At 26.3% G+C, this 24,064-nt stretch overlaps 3 protein-coding genes across 10 annotated transcripts in view; 1 reads left to right on the forward strand and 2 right to left on the reverse strand.

Moving 5' to 3' along the window:
* The window catches only part of LOC134833849 (M-phase inducer phosphatase-like), a 151,296-nt gene extending 141,255 nt beyond the window's left edge, over nt 1-10,041 (reverse strand). Inside the window, exons 1-2 of the mRNA XM_063848321.1 lie at nt 9,861-10,041; nt 9,330-9,791 (exon numbers count right to left, since the gene is read on the reverse strand). Of these exons, the coding sequence (XP_063704391.1) occupies nt 9,330-9,666 (337 nt within the window). The 5' untranslated portion in view covers nt 9,667-9,791; nt 9,861-10,041. The remainder of the gene's footprint in view (nt 1-9,329; nt 9,792-9,860) is intronic.
* Nucleotides 1-24,064, forward strand: part of LOC134833846 (oxysterol-binding protein-related protein 8) — a 75,366-nt gene that overhangs the window by 43,375 nt on the left and 7,927 nt on the right. For 3 of the 8 annotated variants that reach the window (XR_010162134.1, XR_010162135.1, XM_063848313.1), the window contains exons 1-2: nt 13,991-14,875; nt 19,773-19,880. Coding sequence is in view for 5 of the 8 variants with exons in the window: in XM_063848313.1 (XP_063704383.1) it covers nt 14,725-14,875; nt 19,773-19,880 (259 nt within the window). In the remaining 3 variants the exon portion in view is untranslated. Of the gene's footprint in view, nt 1-13,990; nt 14,876-15,489; nt 15,583-19,692; nt 19,881-22,910; nt 23,117-24,064 lie in introns of those variants that run through there. The other 5 variants (XM_063848314.1, XM_063848317.1, XM_063848316.1 and 2 more) reach the window with 5 other exon arrangements.
* On the reverse strand, nt 10,438-11,135 carry LOC134834053 (uncharacterized). Its single transcript, XM_063848577.1, has one exon. The coding sequence runs from the start codon at nt 10,977-10,979 to the stop codon at nt 10,503-10,505; it is 477 nt and encodes a 158-aa protein (XP_063704647.1). The 5' UTR covers nt 10,980-11,135; the 3' UTR covers nt 10,438-10,502.

Here is a 24,064-nt window from a genome sequence, read left to right on the forward strand (position 1 = left end):
CCAACAGCTCTCCATATTCCAATAAAAAAGTTTTCCTTCGAAGCCGGCACTTATTCAACAACTTTTCATCGAAACTCTGTATTTTTTCTCTCATAATGCACAAAGCAATGAAAAAATATAATAAAATTACGGAATGATAAATCGTTTGAACGAAAACTAAACAAATATCCAAAGTAGCTACAAATTTTTCGAGATGTGGAAATGCATATTTTAACAAAGCCAAGAACATCACAAAAAGCACGGATCCCAGGTAAATATTGAAATAAAAACACTTTTTATCCGTAGTTTCCGTTGAAAATTCTCGCAATTTTTTTAAGCACCAAAAAAGCTTTTTTTCGTTCATCAGAATGACAAAAATAAACACTGGCTCCAAAAGTCCCATGTAACAGTCGAGCACTTCCATGATTTGCGCAACAAAAGCAATGTTTGTTGTTGAAGTGCCATCAGTTGTGTAATTGTAACATCGATAAACACAAATCGCTGAATATGCAAAAAGAACGAGGAAAGACCAGGTACGAAAATATTTTGAGCTCACGAATTGGTTAGAAACAAATTCAAAGGGAATAAAACCAAAAAAACGACAAATTTGGATGGGAATTTGATACATTGAGGTCGTTTAAGGAGAAAATGACAATGAAGACTGAGCTAATTGAGAAAATAGGTCGAACTGATTTATTGGACAATTTAAGTGAGGAAGCCAATCAAAAATTATTTCGAATCTGGGAAAGAGTAAAAGGAAAAGTTGATTAAATTTTTTCAATTAATTTTTTTGGAAAGGTAAATTTTTTTAAATTAATTTAGTTTTTTTATAAAAATTATTCTTTAACATTTTCAGATATTTATTTTTTCAGGATAAATTTTTTCCACACTTGTTCATGCTTTTGTTTTATTTTTTACAATCTTAATAAAAAATTGAAATACTTTTTTCTATAAAATAAAAATAACTTATTTTAATAAATTATTGACCATTGCTTGAAATTTTTGAAAAATTGAAAAAATCAGCAAGTCAAAAATAAAAAAAAAATTAAAAAGTATTAAAAAAAAAAATTATTCAAAATACATTCCTAGAATTTTATGAACTAAAAAATTAAATATTTGAATTTTTAAAAACAAACATTTTTTTTTTGAAGAAAATCCTTTAAAATTGAAAAAAAATTGATTAAATTTTTAAATATTATATTTTGGAATTTTTTAACAGAAAAAAAAAGAAATTTAAACGACCAAAGTGAAAAAAAATCTCAAAAGTGAATTTTTGCAAAATTTGATGTGAAGATCTTCATCCCCTTCTGAATGCAATTTCTGATTTATTAGATATCAAAATTCTCTTGTTCCATAAATAAAAAAAGTTTTGCATCATTTAATCTTAAATGGCACAAAACGAAAAAAAATATGAACGACACCCTTTAAAATCATAAGATTCCGTTAAAATATCTTATGAAATTTTAAAAGTATCGAATTTGTCACAATTCATAATTTTTGTAACAAAAAGAACAGAAAATCAATCAAGTCTTAGAGATTCAAAGAAATCTTTTGTTCATCAATGATCCATATAAAAATGGCAATTTTCATATGCAAATTCCATCGATGTGTTATGCAAATGTTTCAAGAGTTGCACATTTTACGCATCATTAATAAAAATTCATTGAAAAAGTGAAGTGATTTTCAATCAAATCAATGCATTCAATCAAAAATGCAAATCAGATTGCCTGTGGAGTGATTCAAATCTTAATTCTCATTCATGGCAGTTAATTTTGCAATAAATTTCTTTGAATAAATTGCACCTGGGTGGTCACCGAAAAAAGAACGGTTGTCACAAAGTCTCTAATCGCAGCATTTTTCTAGAAATAATTTTTTGTTTTAATGTTTATTTCCTGGCAATTATCATTTTATGGCCTAATTAAACATTTTTGATGTGATTTTTTGCAATAATCACCTCTTTTTTTGCAATTTTGTTTCTTTTAATTTTTTTTTTTCAGAATGAAGTGAGACAAAAAAGAGTAAAACCGACCGTTAAAGTGATAGTGAGGAGTTATCATCGCAATTTATGGACGTTGGTCGAGTGCGAAAAAGAGGTTCAATGGACTTTTTGCGACACGTGAGGTGATAAAGAGAATTTGATGAATGAAGTGTTTCGAGTTCAAGGTATGAATTTTTAGTCGTTTGAATGGACTTTGAAGTATTATCTGGCGACAAAATTTATGTGAATTTTTTTATTTAATTTCAGAAATTCCGGATTTGAAATGTGAATGAATTTTTTCAAGGATTTTTAAATAACTTTTGGCAAGGAGACGATGAAAGGAACCTTTTAAAATTGAAATTCGTGAAATTTTCTGTCTACGAAATTTGAGCTGAAAAGGAATCAAGTACCTCCATATAAACATCGTTCAAATCTGGTTGATATGCTAACTGTGAGGGACCATCAAGTATCTAATTGTTGTAAGTTCGTCCATGATATCCTCAATGATAAAATAAATTCTAGTCGTATTTGCAACGCATTTGAATTACAACCTAAGAAGACTTCCTTTTGTGAAGAAGATAGCTAAGACTAATTTTGAGGCAAACTCCACTTTAAACCGTTGCATCAGCATCTTTAATTCAACCTGTGATATGAGTGATATTTATTTATCAAAAACTATCTTTAGGAGGAAAATTGAAGCTACTCTTTGCACTTTACAGATGAGAGAGAAATTTTCAAAATTAAATGCGCCTAACCACCGTGTGTTTCTCGATTTTTTATTTTCGTTTCATGTATCTGTATACTGTGATCATTCGAACCAAATGTAACACCTCAACTGGGCCTGAGGGTCATCGTCACCGAATTTACAGAATCAAAAGACACAATTTAATTTAATTTAAAGCGAAAAGATGAGGTTTTTAAGCTTCAAGCCTTTTTATCCTTTTTGTGAAAGTGACCTTTCACTCATTTACAGCCTTAAAAATTGAAAATTGTTTTAACACAAAAATTTATCCAAATTTTAATCAACAATTTATTTTTACATCAAAGATCGCTCTTATGAATATCTTTAAAAATTAAAAGTCGAGAGAAATGTAAATCCTGACAAAATTGCGACAATCCCGTTCAATCTTATCGCCACACGAACCACAAAACGTAAACAAATTTCAATAACAACTCGTTAATTGCCGTCCATTCATTCAATTCGATCGCGGAATGGCCTATAAAACAAGAGTGACATAATTAGGTAAGGGGTCAAAATAATAATCAACGGAAATCGTTAATTCCTCCGTATGTTCCAGTGACTTTGCATAACAAATGTACATCACATTAAAAGCAACAAATTGATAAGAATTAAATTAAAATGAAACAACGGCGTGCAATAGAAATTGATAAGACGACAGATTGAGAAATAACTTTGGCGACAACTGATAAGAAAAATTCCTCGTTTGCGCAGGAAATGTAGGTCAGTTTATTGCAAGATGAGTCACGACGAATAACGACTAAAAATTAGAAATAATTATCGTCATTGATTATTATTACCTCACAACGAAACGAACGAAAAAAAAAACAGGGAACAATATTGATTGCAGCCGTTTATGTTTAACAATATTTTTTGATAAATTAGAGGAAATTGTACTCCGTGTGTCATTTAATTTTTTTTTCTTTGTACGTAAGAAATGTTACTTTATTTATTTTTAGGGGAATGATCTTCCATGCGTTGATATGTCGTCGTCGTCGTCGTATGTACGAGTTGCATTAGACCAAGTAAGAAGAAATGCAAGACGTGCGTTTTTTCGGAGGGATCTTGTCGCGCCAAAAGTTCCCGTAACGTATTTTCGGGTATTTTTAGAAGGAGAGACGACAGATAAGGAACCAACCAAGAGGGTGATCTTCTGTAATAATTGATATTTTTAACAATTCTCTACGCTAAATATTAAATTTTATCATTTTTAACGAAATTTCTGACAAAATTTAATTTTAAAAATTTTCTAATTAGACTCAAAGTTCCAATTTCAAACCGCAAAAAGACAAATTGTCTTCATAAATAAAATTTCTTTATGAAATTATCGTCTGTCCAGCTGTATTGAGGACATAAACAATCAATGGGACACCAACGCAACACAAAAAGAATTAATAACTGTAAAGAAATGTAGGAAGAATCGTCAGTATCTATTATGCAAGGGTCATTGCCATTTACTTTTCTTCTCTAAAGGATCTTATTTATTTATAAAATTTATTATTTTTTTTTCGGGACAATAGATGGATTGAGATATACGGAAGAAAAGCTGATTGCGATTTAAAAATGTGTTTCAATTAAGAGACGATTGAAAGGATTCGATTTGCGATTTATTTGATGAGGAATTGTTTGAAAAAAGAAAAAGTCATTTTTAAGTTACTTTTTTGTGAATTTCGACATAGAAGCTCACTTGATTGGTAAGTTAAAACAAGTTAAATATTTTTTTTATTATTTAAAAAAAAAATAATTTTTTAAAAGATATAATAAAGTTTTCTAGATTCATTTTTTTTTTATTTAAAATTAAAAAAAATATATATTTATTATTATTGATTAAATTTTAATTTAATTTTTAAAAAATTTTATTTTAATTTAATTATACCCAAATATTTATTAAAATAATATACCTAGGTAGGTATTGATTTATTTTAAGTAATTTTTTAAAAATTAAATTTAAAAAAATAATTAAAATTAAAAAAAAAATTAAATTAAATTAAATTTTTATTTTATTTTATTTATTATTTTTTTGATAAATAATGATGAATATTTTTTATTTATTTTTTAATGAAAAATAATTTTAGTAATAAAATTTTAAAAATAATTAGTTTTTATTTAATGAGAACTAAATTTTTATTCATTAACTTTTTATAATAAACTATTATTTAATTAAATTTTTATTAAAAAAAATATTTTTTTTAATTTCAGAACAACTTTGACAGAAGTTAGCTTAAAATAATAGAAAAATTGCATGCAGCGGGTTCCCTGTGTGTCCCGAAACGTCGTGCATTGACATTGTTCGAAACACAGGACAATTAAAGTGCATTACGATTGTTTGACGACACACATCACAAACAACACAAAAATATAATCATAATAATAATAATGGCAAATTGACATAGAAATCACAGAGAACGCAAGAAAATAAAGAGAAAAAAAAACTCAAAAAATAAAAGAAAGAGAACGTGCCCCGATCTATTGTGTGCAGCCAACAGCTGCTCCTTCTGGAATTTCTTTTGCACACAACATAATATTTCTTGACGCGCTTGCTTGACTTTCCAGCTTTACTGCAAAAATATCAAAAAGTATGTACACAAAACGTAATTTATTTGAGATTTTGATAGCGCACCGAGAAATTTTTTTGACAAAAATTTATTATATAGTTATTACCTCTGCTCTCCGTGTTTCTTGTTGTGTTGTGTAACTGTCTTGAGGGGAGATCACTCGCCGGTAATTCGGTATTATATGTTTTGTAGATGCACAGAATGGTGCATTTGCAAAAAAAAAATTAAGAAACGCAGCTTTGATTAGTATTTACTGTTTCTTTGTGACTTTCTTGAAGAGTTTTTGGTTGAAAGGGCATGACTAATGATGACTTGGAGAGAACAAAAAAAAAGTTTCGAAGTAAAAGTTTTAAGACATTTGACCCAAAAATCTATTTTTATAAAATATTTGATAAAAATTTCAATTTAATATCAAAATTGAGTCACAAATTAAACAAAGCAAATAATTTTCAATTTTCAGACTCATAAAATTTTTTTTTCTCAAAAATTAAATGTTCAAAGTGAAGAGTTTTTTATCAAAAAAAATAATTTTTAAAATAAATATTTTTTTTTTAAATTTAATTTGAGTTTTTGATTTTTTCACCTTTATTTTAGGAGCAATATTTGTGATTTTTTAATTTCACAATATTCATAAAAAACCACTTTTGCACAAAATTTAATAAATTTTAAAATGAAAAAAAAAATTAAAATTTATTTAAATAAAATATAAATAAAAATAAATATTTTTTATTTAATTAATTATTATGAATTAAATATTTATTTATTATTTAATATTATATAATTTAATTTATTCATTAATTTTTTCAAAGATGGATTTTCAGGTATATTAATAATTTGAAATTAAAAATTTTTAAAATTCATAAAAAATTTTTTAAACTTTTGTTGAAATTTGCACAAAATTTTAACGTAATTTTAAAAAAAAAAATAAAAAGATTAAAATTTATTTAAAAAATTAAAACTAAATAAAAATAAATATTTTTTTATTTAATTAATTATTTTTTGAATTAAAATTAAATAAAATATTTAATTATTTTTTTTTTAAATTAAAGTTTAAAAAGAATAATTTTTTTTAAATTTTTAAAATGATATTTTTATGATCTATAAATTTTTTTTTTTTTTATTTATTTATTTATTTTTTTTTTTGTTAAAAATTAATATTTTATTAAATAATTATTTTTTTTATTTTTCCAGGAATTTTTGATTTTTTTTAATTAGTCAGCCCTCTGATTTTCTATACTAAAAATTCAATTAAGATCCTTAAAAACACAAATTTCTTGTAAAAAATATTAAGAAATAAAAATCATTTTAAAAAAGAGTTCACCAAAAAAAATCCCCTTTTAAATAAAAAATAAAACAAAATCTCTTGAAATCGATCCCCGATCAAAACTTCGACAAAGACATAAATCGATCGATACATAAAAATACCGCTGATCGCATTTTCCTTCCTTCCTCCGATAACCCAACCAACCTTTTCTTCGTCTAAGAAATCCATAAAATAAACAGAGAGACCAAAAATTAGTAACATGCGGTGCAACGTACATGCGATATATGCGAATCTGCAAAAAAATAACAATAAATAATATTTTCAAAGTCACCCTCTTGATTTTTCTTCCTCTATTTCAATTTAAAATCTTTTGTTACCTTCGTCACAGACTGCGAAAGACGATGTATCTGTCTTGCAGGAATTTTGCAGCGGAATAAATTGCGAAAAATGAACAAAAGACCCGTTTGCAACAACAACAACAACACCAAAAATTCTTAAAATTAATGATAATCAAGCGATTATTGTTTCCTCGATCGTTCGTCGTTATCATAAAGCAACTTTTTTTTCATTAATAATGACTTCAAGTATGACAACGCCACCAAAGAAAGGCAGAAACACAACAAAAATGGGAACAGATGTGAATTCAGTTGACCCGTGCCATCGAGTTACCGATCTATTTATTATTATTTTTATCATGTGTACGCGTCCTATGGTGTGGCTCAACAATGCGTAACTATATTATGGTAATTATTTGTGCATTCACAATGTACAAAAGTGGATACAAAAATAGTACAAAAAATCTATTTTATGAACTAGATATCCTTTTTTTACTAGGAAAAAATTCCGCGCTTTTGTTGGAGGTAAATAACGTTGCAAGGGGTGAATGAATTCCACGATCATTGACTCCTAGACTTGAAATGTCGCGCCTTTTTTTGTTCTTTTACTAAGGTGAGTTCAAATATCTTTCAAACTTTTTGTCCCAAAATTTTTTTAAATTTAAAATGACAAAATTTTTCAATTTCATGCTAATTCCGATACAAAATTTTTGTTTCAAATTTATTAAAAGTTGCTAAAAATTTAATGATTTCATAATTTAACCGTTTATTTATTTTGAAAATTTTTGTTTCAAATTTATTAAAAGTTGCTATAAATTTAATGTTTTATTGAAAACTTCTTCAAATTAAAAATTTAAAAAAATCTTTTTTAACCAATTTAAATCCAATTTCTGACAATTTTTAAACCAATAAAAAATTTATTAAAATTGAGAAAATTCTTGAAATTAAAAATCTTCTAAGTATTTACTCAAAATTAAGTTTTTTTTTAATAAAAACTTTCTAAAATTCCAAGCTTTAAAAAAAAATTACTTAAAATATTTTTTCGTGAAATTAAAAATTAAGTTATTAGTTTTTTAATTAATCGATTATTTAAATTCGATTAATTCAATTCGATTCGATTTTAATTCAATTTTTCTTCTGAAATTTTTATATTCATCTTGAAATATTATAATTAAAAATTTTTTAATATTAAATTTCATTTAGGTAAATTAATTAAGTTATATTTTATCCTAAAAATTGAATATTTCCTCATAAAAATTCATAAATAGTAAATTCTTCGAAAAAATTTTCTAGAAATGAAAAATTTTAAATTCCAATTTAAAAATCGTTCTAAAATAAAATCTTCTTGATTCACTCAAAATTTAATTTAATTTTTTGACTTAAAAATTTTCAAATAAATTCTTAATATTTAAATTTTTTTTTTTATAGAATTGAGAAAAATTCTAAAAATGATTATTTATCATAAAATTGAATATTTTTTTCATAAAAATAAAAAAATCGTAAATTTTTTGAAATATTCCATAAAATATTTTTTTTTCTGAAAATTAAATTTAAAAAAAAAAATAATAATTTTTTTAAATTTTTTAAAATATTTTTTTTTTAATTTTTTAAAAAGATTTCTTGAAGTTTGAAATTTTTATAAAATTTATTAAAATTAAATTTTAAAAATATTTTCTTAAAAAATTTAAATTTAATAAATTTTCCTTTAAGCCCAAAATACTAGAATTTTTTATCATCCAATTGATTTTTCGATTGAGACCCTTGTCAAAAATCTTAAAATAAATTGGAATGCCCTTATTTCTTGAACAACAAAAAAAACTTTCTTATCGCACCCAAAAATAATTTTTGCATTACAATTGAGGAACCCCTTTATTGCTTTTGCAAAATTTATGCAAATCTCGAGGTGATCGGTGCGGCGCGATCAATTGTAAAAAAATCAATGCACATAAAAAAATTTATTGTTCTTTTTTAGTGCCTCGAATATCGAAGAAGAAACAAACACAGAAGACACGAAGCCCCTAAATTTGCATCTTTAACGTCATTCGGTGTGTTCATTCAAGTAATTTATTGATTTTCGATCGTTTTATTGACAATTTGAGGTACAAGAGAGACGCAAAAAGGGTGCATCTGCTTATGCATGAACAACGAGGTGCAAGAAAAATATTTGCATAAGTTTGATTTTGGCAAAATATTTGCAGGGATTTGCACTTGTGTGAAATCGATTGGTAAAAATTTGTTGATTTATTGACAATTTTTGAGCTAAAAAGAGATTTTTTGACTCTTAAAAGACGAAAAAAGTCGATTTTTAATGTTTGATTACTTTCTAGAGTTCAATATCGACGCCATCTATCGGTAAGTAGTCAAAGTTCGCATGAAATTTTTCATTTTTTAATCAATTTCAAACATTTTCAGCTGTTTCATGATGAAATTTCGCTCCAGATCAACATTCAACTCAAGAAAATTAAACTTTTTGACTCACCATTCTCCGCTTTCAAGCATCCCGCAAACGTTGTTCTCGTCGATGTTGGTGTCCCGAACCGACAAATGCCTCCAAATGCGTTCGCAAGTTGTGTCAATGGCGATTCTTTGTTAGTTTCGGTTGCTTTTAATGCCTTTACCGGCTCTTTCGGGGACTCACTTGTCGTTTTTCGTGCTAGCAACTTTTCTTTTAGCTTCGATTTGATGCACTTTTTGTTAAATTTCCCGGAAACTCGCGCACTCACGTAGCCCAAAAAGGGCTTTTTCACTTTCGACCGGTTCTGGGAGACAATTAGCGGTTGGGCAGCAGCGCCCGAAGCTTCCGGGAGACCTTTCATGTGGTCGTTTGTGTAAAAATTTGCTCAAAAAAATTGTCAAAAATTGTTTTCTTATCAAATATTTGTAAAATTTCGGTCATGCGATCAAAAATTTTCGTATAAAATATGCGTCGTTGTAAGAATTTCTGGAAAAAATGGGGAAATTACGAAATAAACAAAGAATTGCCGCCATATTCGAGCGAGTGTTGGCTTACCAAAAACTTTTACACTTAAAATTAGCACTTATTTCTACAAAATTTTCAGAAATGTTCACTTTTACTGACCACTTAACGTTCTAATTTTGCACTTTTTTACGTATTTTTCGTCAGATTCCATGCAAAATATCTGTAAAAACGGGCAAAAAGCCTTTCCACGTTTCTCGCACTTGCACTTGAGGCTCGATCAGCTGTCAAACTGGCAATTTTTCATTGTGCAAGTTTCTTATACAAGAAAACAATGGCACAGTGGGCCGATTAGATTTTTTTTCGTGAAAATTGTCAAAGTCACTTTTCATCAAATCTTGCTCCAAATGGATAAAAACTCAACGGAAAGGTTCAATTTAATCATTTTCAATCGTTTTGTAGCTTAAAACTTCTAAAATGTGATAAGAAAACTATGACACGGTGGGCTGATTAGATTTTTTTTTTGTGAAAACTGTCAAAGGCATTTTTTGAGAAATCTTGCTCCAAACGGATAAAATCACAACGGAAAGGTTCAATTTAATCATTTTCAATCGTTTTGTTGCTTAAAACTACTAAAATGTGATAAGAAAACTATGACACAGTGGGCCGATTTATCTTAAAATTAATTATATTTTTTATTCGATTTCATTTGTCTTACACTTTAATTTCTAACAGTTACAATCCATAAACATAGGCACTGTATCCAAAATATGTCGTTGATTGCGCTTCAATGACAATTTGAATGAACCGCTGTCCGATTCCGCCACCTACGACATACCCACTTCCAAAACTAGAGCTTTGCTGTACATCAACGAGCACATGCGTCACAACTGCGCCATATCCATTCGTTGGATACGTCAGAGTTAATTTCACGTTTTGCGGCACGGAATAAGAAACAAAGTCCCCTAAAGTCGCCACAAGAACGTCTCCCGCCAAACGAGATCCCAAAGTGTAACGAATCCCCAATCGGGGCTGGTTTGCAGAACGTTTCAATTCTACCAAATTTAAACTTGGATTAGCCGCACGGAACTCCCGGATATCATTAACGACTATTACATCAGCTTTTAGGGGAGCAGGTGAGCGTTCTTCGACGACTGGAGATGCCAAACTTAATCCAATAATGGCGAGGAATGTGAGAAGTTTCAGGAACATTGTAACAAAAATTTAAGTCTACTAGTCGATAGGGAATGATAACAGCAACTAACGATATCGATCAGTTATCACGCAGCTTTTATATCGTACGATTTTGAGTCATAAAAAATATTCTGCATAAGCAATATTCACTCTGCTAGTTTGATATCAGCAAAGAGACTTCTGATAAGTTTATTTATTGATGGTGATAAAACAAATGATAGCACAGCTCTCTAAAGCGGATATGGATCTGATGTCTGTCTTTTGTTTCAAGAAAATTGCAAGTTCCTGGTATATACCTATGAATTATCTGGACCTGATTAAGTGATTAGTCAAGTGTTTATTGTTTTTCTGTCTGATAAGAAATTCCCCGAAAGTGACGTAGGTTTATTATAAGAAAGTGAAGTAGTTGCAAAGTAATTGTTGCAATTAGTGCAATGTAATCACAGTTTCACAAATTGTGGATTGTTTATCAAATTTATGACCGTAAATATTGACAAACGAGAACGTTCACACTTTCCAACTTAGAGCTTCAGAGAAAACCTTAACTTCAATACAATTCTTTTAGAAGGAATCAACTTCGATTCTCTACCTTCAAAAACTACACAATCTTCATGAGACTCCTAAAAAGTCACATCATATCTACCCTATGAGCGAAAAACGGGGCAGATTGATCCCTTAAGAGATCAACCTGATCCCTTATCGAGTTGATTATTCGCAGACCCAAAAAAAAACCCTTCAAGAGATCAAACTTACCTCTTTAAGGGATCAAGTTGACCTCTTAAGAGATCAGATTGAACCCTTAATGGAAAAAATTGCTTAAGGGATCAAAAAATTCCCTTAAGGGATCCTCCTCATGAGCAGAAGGGCAACCAGGGCTTAACGACTTCTCTGCCAATTAAACTCTCTTTCTTTTATCTTTAAAATCCTTTAAAATCAACTTTATAGAAGGATATTTTAGCAACTTAATAGAAGTATGTTTTAGCACATACTGACAAAACTTTTCTTGACTTTAAAGAATTACTATTAAATAATTGGAAAAAAAAATAAAAGACAACAAAAGTTAGGTTTGAAAATGCCTCACCGCGGATCGATTTTTTCATTTCGAAAAAAAAAATTAAAAATTTTTCTATGTGGATGTCTCTCTCTTTAAATTTAGTGGATCCAAGTAGTAATTTTTAAAGATTTTTACCGCATTTCGAAGAAAAAATGCGGTATTAAATTCGACTTGTCGTCTGTGTGTGTGTGTGTGTGTGTCAGTAACGCTGTGCCCCAAAAAAAATTTTTTTATTCCTTCAAAAATCAAAGAAATTTTGATAGAAATCATCTTCAGAATGAATATTTATTCAATTTTAGCTTTGAAATCCATCAAAAATTTGTTTAAACTTGACTTGAAAAATCTCATGACCGTTTTTCTTCTTTTTCGAAAAAACGGTCAAGGAAAATTTTTTTTTTATTTCTTCAAAAATCAAAGAGGTTTTGATGGAAATCATCTTTAGAATGAATATTTATTCAATTTTAGCTTTGAAATCCATCAAAAATTTGTTTAAACTTGACTTGAAAAATCTCATGACCGTTTTTCTTCTTTTTCGAAAAAACGGTCAAGGAAAATTTTTTTTTATTTCTTCCAAAATCAAAGAGGTTTTGATGGAAATAATCTTTAGAATGAATATTTATTCAATTTTAGCTTTGAAATCCATCAAAAATTTGTTTAAACTTGACTTGAAAAATCTCATGACCGTTTTTCTTCTTTTTCGAAAAAACGGTCAAGGAAAATTTTTTTTTTTTATTTCTTCAAAAATCAAGGAGATTTTGATGGAAATAATCTTTAGAATGAATATTTATTCAATTTTAGCTTTGAAATCCATCAAAAGTTTGTTAAAACTTGACTTGAAAAATCTCATGACCGTTTTTCTTCTTTTTCGAAAAAACGGTCAAGGAAATTTTTTTTTTATTTCTTCCAAAATCAAAGAGGTTTTGATGGAAATAATCTTTAGAATGAATATTTATTCAATTTTAGCTTTGAAATCCATCAAAAGTTTGTTTAAACTTGACTTGAAAAATCTCATGACCGTTTTTCTTCTTTTTCGAAAAAACGGTCATGAAAATTATTTTTTTTATTTCTTCAAAAATCAAAGAGGTTTTGATGGAAATCATCTTTAGAATGAATATTTATTCAATTTTAGCTTTGAAATCCATCAAAAGTTGATTAAAACTTGACTTGAAAAATTTCATGACCGTTTTTCTTCTTTTTCGAAAAAACCGTGTATGCAATTGTAAAAGGGCCATGAGCAGTACGAAAATGTGAAATTAAGTACAATGAAGAGTAGACCTTCCTGTATGTAATATCAAAATGCGGTATAGTATGTCGTTCTGTAGACGACTACTTTTTCTATTTTTTCCTAACATGAGATATGTTGTTTACAGATGCTCTGTGGTTTCCTTTCCTTATTAAAATTATTTACAATGCTCTTCATTCACAACATCAATTTGTTTTAAGTAATATCTAGTCCTCACATGCCCCAAAAAAATTCAACTGTCCATCTTATTTATTGTTTTTTCACCTTTGATCTTTGTTCTTTTTTCCTTGTCTTATTTATTTAAATAATTTTCAACAAAATCAATATATTTCCCATATTTAACGATTTTAACCCATTGTGTTTTTTTGAATCACGTAACCATGAGAAGTAACAAATTCGGTAACTCACTATCACTTTTTAGGTTACGTTATCAGTTACGAAAGTCAAAAATATTGAATTAACAGGAAGCGATTTTTTGTGATGCCAACGTTAAAGTTAACCGTCCCCGTCTATATTTTTCTTTCATTTCTCGAAGCGAATTAATTTAATCCCAAAAAGTGATAAAATAAACCATTTTACGTCACTTTTTGCTCCTCCATTTCTAATAAAATCACTTTTCTCCCTTAAATCTCACTGTTAAATCCCAAAAATAGTCACTAACCTCACAACCACAGTAAAAATTCAACCCATCTGGCGACCCTATTATTTCGCCAAGTAAATGTCAAAGTTGAAAACAGTCCGCAATCATTAATCGTCTTGGATAAAATTCGATTTTTTCTGTAGTTAAACAGAATAAATTACCAAAATTATCTCCTAAAATCGCGAAAAATCAGTGTCGATCGGAAAATTCATCAATTTTAGTTGGAATCCCCTTGTAAAGTCCTCAAAATGCAAAAATAATTCAAACGTAATTGTGCCGAAAAAATATATGTGTGTGAAAAAAAATCGAAGAAAAAATTATTAGAGCTCAAAAAAATGTAAGATAAATAATTTATGAAAAAAAGCGAGAAATAAATTCAAAGATCGTAGCTGATAAAATTGAAAAGTTTAAAGTGCGAAGATCTCAAGTCTGCTAAAATTGCAATAATTTGTGTACACATCGCATATACGACGTGTTCAAAGTGACGTAGCTCGCATTATTTACTTAAAAAAAAATAAAATAATAATAATTAGTAATTGAAGTATTGCATGCAAAAGTATTGTTTCGTTTCTATCTCGAGAGTTAATAGACGTTTTTATTTATTTATTTTTTTTCCTCTTAAAAGACAAACTTTGATCTAAACGATTTGACCAACAAACAAAATAATAATTGTAAATGTTTTGAAACTTGAGCCAGTCTCGTCGTTGTCGTCGTAGTTCATTACCTCTTTTAATTGTAATTGCCGCTCGCGTACTTGAAGTACGCAGGAAAAACGCTAATCACACGGTGTACCGTCAAGGATAGCAAAAGTAACACACACAAAATAATGAGTAACAACGGAAACAATGCCATGACGTCGTCAGTTACGAATGTTAGCATGACCTCGAGTCAACCAGTGGCATCGCGACCCGCATCTGAGCCACTCAGAGACACCATGATAACCGGCAATACGCCTCCCAGTGCATCCAAGTCGTTCGGTAAGTTCTCGTTTTTGTCACTTTTTTTCTCTTTTTTTTATTTCGTTTCGAGTCAAGGCAGAAATGACGTAATACTTTAATATTTATCTTTCTCCATTTATTTGAATTTTTTATTATCTACACGTATCTACATAAATTTTTAGACCGTATGTCATCAGTTGTTGTTGTTGTAGTGGTTCGTGGAGTTGAACAAAAACAACTCTCTTCTTCTCTGAAACTTTTTATTTTTTTTTTTTTAATTCTTTTACAAAAAAAAAAGTTTCTCCATCGAATTTAATAATAAATGAGATGCAATAAAAAAAAAGTAACTTGTGTGTCTGTCATGTCTCTCGTTATCGTAAACTTTATGAAAATGTCGCAAGTTTTTTTTTTGTTCACACTTTTATGACAATTATTTGCACAATTATATTAGCAAGTCATAATCTTTTAGTTTGTTTTTCTTTTTTTTTAATAGTTCTCTTCGACTATTTAATTATGTCACAAAGTACCGTGTATTTTCTATATCTGAGCTCTTATCGATTTTCAAAGCCTTTTATGTCACTTTTTAATTGCTCTATCTTATCGGGGGTGCATTCAAAGTATGCGAGCAGTTCCTCATGTGATTTCGGGTTGGCGACACTGAAAAAATGAGCAGTTTGGAAGAGTTCCAAATATTGGCGGTTTTAGTTTTGGGAAATTTTTCTAAAAGTTATGAAGTTGTAAGGACGGTAAAAGTTTTTAAAGAAGGATTTTATTTATAATCAGATTGATTTATGTGTCTGACTCGGATTAGACTTGACAGTCAAATAATTTAAATAATTAATTTAATTTAATTAATTTAATGTTTCTTTATTTATTAATTTTATTTTTTTAAATAAAATTAAAATGTCTGAAAATCCTTCGGTTTAAAAAATCTTAAATTTTGCAATTTTTTTAATTTATAATTTTTTAAATACTCAAAGTAGAATTTAAAATTGTAAAAGGTTAAAAAAAAACGAGTTTATCTAAAATTTGAAAAAAATAACGTAGAATCGAATTAAATTCGAAAATGAAAAATTTTCAAGGTTCTAGAACAGAAAATTAAAATTTTTCGAAAAATATTTTTTTACGGAATTAGGCCGCTCCAAATGACACCAAATGTTTTGTCCAAAATTTTTGAGATACTTACTACTTTTCGATACTTTTCGAGATACTAAAAAATTTGAAATACTTTTTTTTATACAAAATGCCAAAAGTTTGAGTTTTTTTGCATTGATATTTGTTTATTTTAAACTTTTTTTTGAACAAAAAATTACAGCTATTTTTTAAAAATAATTTCAAAGAATAAAATCCATGCTAAAATACAATTTTTTTGGATAAATAAGAAAATTTTAATTTTTTTTTCAAAATTTCTTAAATTTTTATAAAATAAGACCAAAAAACGGTAATATTTGATGAAATTTTTAACTTTTTTATTTTTTTTCCCCACGCGTTTTTGGAATATAAAATGTGACACGATACAAAACTATTAATTTTTATTTGGAGCGACCTAAAATGGGAAATTTTGATTTTTAAATTAAATACTGAAGTTACTAAAAAAAATAATTTGGAATTTTAAAATTATTTTAAGTTCTTAATGTAAAAAAATATTTTTTTAATAATAATTTAGGCCGTTCCAAATTTTTTCCGATGTTTTTGTCCCAAAACATTTTTTTCAAAATGGGGGGGGGGGGCAAAATAAAAAAAAAGTTTTGAAATACTATTTCATACAAAATGACAAAATTTTAACAAATTTGGGCCCTTAATGAATATTTTAGTAGTTTTTGTGGATTTACATTGATATTTGATGATTCAAAATTGATCTCAGAGTATTTCAAGTTAAAAATTTAAACAAAAAAATTTCATAAAAATAACCATCAAAAATTTTTGTAAAATAATTTTTAGAGAAGAAAATTCATGTAAAATCTCGATTTTCAACACAAAAAAAATTTAAAAATTGAAAATATTTAAAAAAAATTTTGAAAATTCCTTGAAAAAGTAAGAAAAAGGACCACAAAAGGGTCAATTTTGATGAAATTTTTAACTTTTTTTTAATTTGCCCCATTGAATTTTCGGCTTTTGAAATGGGGCAGGGGAGAAAAACATAGAAAAAAATTTGGAGCGGCCTCACTTATCAAAAAAAAATTAAAATAAAAAAAAAATAAAATTTTTAATATAATTACGATTTTTGATAAAATAGCGAGAAAAAAAATAATTTTATAATATTTTATTTCATTTTTTTTTTGATTCAAATAAATCAATTTTTTTTTTATTTTTTAACTGAAGAAAAATTAAAAATGTCTGTCCTTTTTTTCAATTTAAATTTTGATACTAAAATAAAAAGAAAATCTTGATCTTTTTTATTTGTTTTTTAAAAATTAATATTTTTTCATTTTACAAATTTTTGCTTTTTTTTTAATCGAAGAATCTAGACATTTTAAGCACTAAGTCTTAAATATGTATTTAATTTTATCATTTTTTCGGTGATTTTAAATAAAAATTTAACGAGGGCAAGTTTTTTTTCGCTCTCTAAGTCTATCGATTTTCTTCTAAAAATATTTTAAAAGTACTTTTTTTAAATATTTCGGCGTTTAAAAAAAATACATAAACATAAATTAAAAATTTAAAAATGTCATATAAACTTTAATAAAAATTGTTAAAGAAACTGTAAATAATCTTCATTTTATCAATTAAAATATTTTAATACTCAAAATTCAATAAATCCAGCCCAAAAGAAAATTCGAGAGTTTAATTGTTTGTCTAATAAATCTTGCAAGAACAACCTTTGTCTGATAAAATCAATAAAACCAGATGTGAAACATGTTCCAATGTGTCATTAAACTACAGCAAGAACAACAATTTCTCACAATTCCCTGTCAATTAATGAATAAATTTAATTTTCCACTCAGATAAACAAAACAAAACAAACAACTTTTGTTTGTCCACAACGAAACGACGAAGAAATAGGTCGTACCTACCTTTCGCACAGAATATATTCGACGACAAACGACACTTAATTGCTCGATTTCGGCACAAACTTCCACATTTCTCTGTCACAATTTTCGTTTTACGAAAAACTTTTCAAAAGCTCGCCCAAAATAGACAAGAATGTTGATGTGAATTGCATGTGTCATGTCGTCGTCGCGTCTTTCGCTTTTTTTTTGTACAAACTATTAGCACTCCATTAACGGCGCACTTAAAATAAAAAAAATAGATAAGACACATTTACGAAATTCCTAAAAAAAAATTCAATTGTGACATTTTTTTGATAAATATTGATTCGCTATCATAGCTTTGCGGTTGATGACAAATAATTTTTACGCGACATCATCAAAAATTCATCTGCTGTCACTTCAACATAAAATTTGCCTTTTAGCTATTTGCCGTTCTGCAGCAGATTTTTGTCTTGAAAATCAATAAAAAAAACATGTTGGCTAAAAACGTCACTCAGTCGTCATCGGGTCAAGTTCAAGTCGAGTCAAGTCTAACCTACACACACGAAATATGAGAAGCAATAAATAAAAAGGAAAATTTATTCACTAGGGTCGTGAAAGAAAGAGAGTTATTTTTGTCCCTAAACACACTCGCTCTCCTTCTGCCAAGTTCATTAAGCAATTATTATTACCAGTGGCGGATTTACATTTTTTTTTGGGATTTAAGTTCTTTGAAAAATTTGTTTAAAAATTAAAACTTTTGGGATTTGAGATTATTTGCCATGAGTTTTCAAAATTTATTAAAAATTAATTTTTTTAATGAATTAAAAAAAAATTATAAATTTTAAGTTTATAAAAAATTCTTAAGTTTGACGTAATAGTCAATTTAATTTCCATAATTAAAAAGTTTTCTAAAAATTAAAAAAATTAACTTATTTTCATTTTTTAAAAAACTTAAATTTAAGTCAAAAAAGATTAAAAAAAAATCCTTTGTCTTAAAAGTTTGACTTAAGTTTGAATTTAACCTTAAATTTTGACTTAATTTGACTCTAAAGCTTATGTTTAAATTAAAAGATTTTGTAGCCCTGATTTTTTTTTCCAATTTTGGTCAAAAAGCCAAAAACTGATTGATTTTTTTTAACAAATTTTGAAACCTAAGCTTTTTTTAAGTTAAAAGTTAAGTTCTATTTTTTTTAAGTTAAAGTTTTAAGTCAATTACGTAAAAATGTAAATCTAAATTTTTCAAAATCAATTTATTTTAATTTTTTTGAATTTTTTTTCAATATAATTGGTTTTAATGGCAAGAAATTCTTAAAAAAATTATTAAAAAATATAAATTTTTTAAAAAGTTATTTTTTTTTAGTTTTGACTTAAGTAACTTAAAGCTTGACTTAAGAAAAAGTTCGACTTAACTTAAGTTCGACTTATTTTTAAGCAAAACCAAAGTTTTCTTCTGACCTAAATTATTTTTAATCCTCAAATTATTCAATTAATTGCTTGGTTTGGATTAATTAGATTAGATTTTAAAAACCAAAATTGAAGAAAAAAATATTTTTTTTTCCGAGGATATAATTTTTACCTGAAATTGTTGAATAAAATAAAAATTAGTCAAAATTAAAAAGTTTTAAAAAATTTTAAAAAGAAAATTCACCATTTTCTTCCTAAATTAAAAATTTTCGATTTCCACACTTTTTTCTTTTATTTTTTTTTTGAAGATTTCTTGAGCCTCAGAAAGCCTAAGGGTAAATCCGCTACTGATTACCACCATCCAAATCACTTTCATGAATTGCGTAGGTTTTTTTGATTATTATTAGAGCGACGTGTTGTTCATCAGAGTTACCAAAGAAAAAATTATTTCAGTAGAAAATCATTCGTAGAGCAACTTAGAACAAAACAAAAAGTGTCTTACCATCCGTCAAACGTAAAATAACTAAAACTTTATCACTTTCTATAATTTATTACATTAGTTGATGACAAAAAGATGCGTAGAACATCATTACAAGTACTTCTTCCGCATATGCCGTCAAGCGATAGCTTAATTTCGAGCAGCAGTCCTGGCCCTTCATCTCCACCAGGTGAAAACTTTACAAACAAACCACACTTTTAAATCCACCGCCGCAAAATTTATCGCATCTCGCCTTGTTTCAATTAGTGGAGCGATTTTTGAAAGTGACTCAATGCTTTTCAAAAATCGCCTGAAAAAATAGAAATTAGTGACAGAAAAAAAAAATCGATGAATAAAAAATCGAATTAGTGTTAAAAAAAAATATTTATGTAGCTTTTAAATGTTGTACCGTTAACGTCTTAGATGTTGTTAGATGTTTATAATTTCTCTCTAGTTCTTAAAAAAAATTTTTAAATGTTCTTACCTTCCTCAAATCCTGTAACCTTGTCAAAAACACGTAACTAACAAAAAACAAAATCACGTCCTTCACCTTCGACCAATTTATGTCTGCCTAAACAACAAACTAACTGACTGACTAGTTCATGGTTCCATCAGCAAGTCAAGTCAAGAGTGATGTAATTTAGCTATTTACCTGGTTCCCCATTCGATTCGATTGCCCATGAAAATTTAACAATCGTTGGAGAAAATAAATGTGCTTAACGAGGTATTTTCGATCCAAAGACGTGGAATATTTTTTTTTCCAAATACATGAGGAAATTTTTGTTATTTTATTCGCATTACATCAGAGCTTATGTTGGGTTATTGCTACGTTCATAAATATGTTTATGATTGTTTTTATGGTTTTATGAGGAAAAAAGGGGGTTGGAATAGTCCAGGTACAGGATTGGTTGTTTTAAGAAATTATTTTTACCTTTCCTCAAATTGGTCTACTAGATACTTAAAACTAAAAAAAAAAATACAGAATTTTTTAAAAATTTTAATTTATTCAAAATTTGTTTCATTTTTTTAATTATTTTTTTTACGTTTTTCGAGGTTTTTAAAAATTTTTAAACAAAAATTAAATCTTTTAATTTTAAAAAATTTGTTAAAAATATTAATTTTATTAAATTTTATATTTTTTTTTAATATTTTATTTTATATTATTATTAAAAATTAAGAATTTTATTTTATTTTATTTTTATTTTTTTGAAGAAATGAAAAATATAAAAAATTATTTTAAAATTTAACTAAATTATAACAATTTTTTTAAATATTTATTTGAAAAAAAAAATCATTAATGCAAAACTGAATTTTTCAAATTTTTACATATTAGGTTTATTTGAAAAAAAGTATGTAAAAAACCAAAATAAAAAAAAAAAATAAATATTTTTATTTTCCAAAGCTTAAATTCATCAAATTCATTTTTTTATATTAAATTTCATTCAAATATGTGATTTTTTCTTAAAACATCAGTAAGCTTCAAATTTAATTTTTTACTGATATCAATAAATAATTTTCTTTGATTCAAATTATTCTTTACAATTTAATTTTTTTTCTTTGTTTTAAGCAAAAGAAAACTTTAATTTAATTTGTTGAATAAAAATACAAAAATTATCCATTTGTTTCATTAATAATAAATAACTTTTAATTAATCTCCGATTTCATCTCAAATTTCATTTCACTCATTTCAATCGTACTGTTCCAACTCTTTCTCCTACCTCCTCCATCCCTTTCATTCACTCGGCAAAAAAAAACAATACACGTGCCATTTTTGCGTTTCCTATCATCATCATCATCATAAATACTTGCTCTCATGCTGAAATACGAGACAAGTCCTTTATTAAAAATACCAAAGCAGAGCAATACTAAAGTGTGGTTAACATCACCATCATCATGAAAATATTGGATTTTATTTTCTTTTATTTATCATTTTTTTTGTGTATGAATAAAAATCGTCATCTTGCTCGATAAAAACTCATCATCATCCCACAAAAAAAAAATAATAAAAGAATAAATATCGATTTCAATGGCAGGAAAATGGCTTTCTTTCTCATGTAAATTGTTTTTTTCATGATGATTTCTCTCCACATGAACTTTTGACATATTGCGAGAATCTTGAAATTCTTATCGAAAACTTCATTTTTCATTATTTGCAGTTCAGTTGCATTCAATGCTGCATGAATCTAATTTTTTTTTATTTCTCTGTATTTATTTATAATAGATGGAATTTTATTTGTGTTTGCTTGTGTTTCATTATTCATTATATTTATTTTCCTTGTCGTTTCATGTGTAAGTCCGATACAAATTGTTTTTTTAAATTTATAGATTTTTATTTTTTTAATATAAAAAATTATTTTATTTTAAATTAAAATTTAAATTATTTTTTTATTAAATAAATTTATTTTTGTATTAAAAAATATAGAAAATTATTTATTAGAAAAATTTTTACATTTATAAAAAAAAATTGAAATTTTTAAAAAAATTTATAAAATTAAATTTAATAAAAATTTAAAAAATTTAAATTTTATTTTAATTAATTTAATTTAATTAATTTAAATTTAATTTAATTAATTTAATTAAATGACTTTTAAAATTAAATTAAAAAATTTTTTGAACCTGAATAACTTTGAAAGACTTTATTTTCATACCAAAAAATATTTTTTCGAAGAAAAACATTTTTTAAAAATTATTCAATTTGAATAAAAAATTAGAAAAAAATTTTTTTTTTTTATTAAAAAATTTATCAAAATTTGTTTATTTTTTTATAAAATTTTGCATGATCGATAAAAGTAATAAATTTTTGTATTTATTTATTTTCTCAATTAAATTTCTTTTTATCGCAAAAAAAATCGTAAGAAATCGGAAACATTTTCGATAATTGTTTCGGCCTTATTGCATTTAAATGGGTAGACAATTGATATAATCGGATAGTCAAGTACAGAGAAATTTTCCATGATTTTTTTTTTCGTTTCACAACTTAATAATAAGTATCGATCGTTAAATTTATCATCATCATCGTCGTTGTGCGCGACTGGCGTGGCGCTCATTAAAGATGGATGAGATTTTATCGTGAAGAAAATTGCAATTCACAGTAATCCTTTTTAATTGCTGCACATGTGATGTTGTTGTGTGAGCGGCTCGTGTTTGTCAGCTGCTCTGCAACAAAATTTACCCCGAAATTGGATTTATGCCAAGCAATTGCAGATGACTTATTCGCAGACGGCAACACACGACGATTGAGAGAAATTGCATGAAATTAACTAATTTTTCAAGATTTTTTGACCTAAATTCGAATTCTCCCCATAAATTTATGCAAATTTTTTTATTTCTACTTTTTTTTTTTAGATGAACCACGGAAACTTAGTAGAAAGCTTTTTAGTAGCGTATACGAGAAATTGTCACCAACGAAACTGAGTTAGTCATTTTGTGAGTGTGAGTGTGTCGTGTGGATTTTATTGCCTTTTTGCAAGAATCACATAAAAAATCGGAAATACGATCGAAATTAATTTTACTTTGCTTTCATCGTTTTTTTGGCGAATAAATTAAGTTTTTTCACTTTTCGACGTATTTAACTGAGATTTTTTCGGGAGCAGAAAAAATAATTTTTAGTTTTAAAAAATAATTTTGACATCTTTTACCCAGTTTTTTTTTTATTTTAATTTTTTTTAATAAAATTTATTGAAAATAAAATTAATTGAAAATTAAATTATTGAATAAAATAAAATTAAATAAAAATTAAAAATATGCAAAAAAAATACAAAAAAAAAGAAATACAAAAAAAATAAATTATTACAGAAATAAAAATTTTAATAAATGAAATTAAAATATAAATTAAAAAAATTAATTAATTAATAAATAGATAAAAATAATTAAATAAAGATTCATTAATTTATTTAACCGATAAATAAATTGAAAATAATTAATTTAATTTAATTTAATTAATTTTTTTATTAATTTTTTTAACAATTTATTCATCGAATAATTTTTTTTTTAATTTAATTTTATATATTTTTTTATTTTAATTTATTTAAATTTTTATTTCTGTAGTTATTTATTTTTTATTTTTAGTATTTTTAATTATTTTTGATTTCTAGAAAAAATCATTTGGCGTGTTTTGATTTGAACTTTGAAGAATTTTTTCAATAAAATCAAAAGTAGTTCATTTTATTTTAATTTATTAATTTTTAATTATTTAAATTTAATTTAATTAGGTATTTTTAATAATTTAATTTAATTAAATTTTTTATTTATTTAAATTAAATATAATTATATTTTATTTAAATTTATATTTCAGTATAAATTTATTTTAATTAATTAATTAATTAAATTCATTTTAAAAAATTATTTTTTTTTGCTCTTTTATATAAAATCCCG

Source organism: Culicoides brevitarsis, chromosome 3 (assembly GCF_036172545.1).
Source record: "Culicoides brevitarsis isolate CSIRO-B50_1 chromosome 3, AGI_CSIRO_Cbre_v1, whole genome shotgun sequence".
NCBI classification, from domain to species: Eukaryota; Metazoa; Arthropoda; class Insecta; order Diptera; family Ceratopogonidae; genus Culicoides; species Culicoides brevitarsis.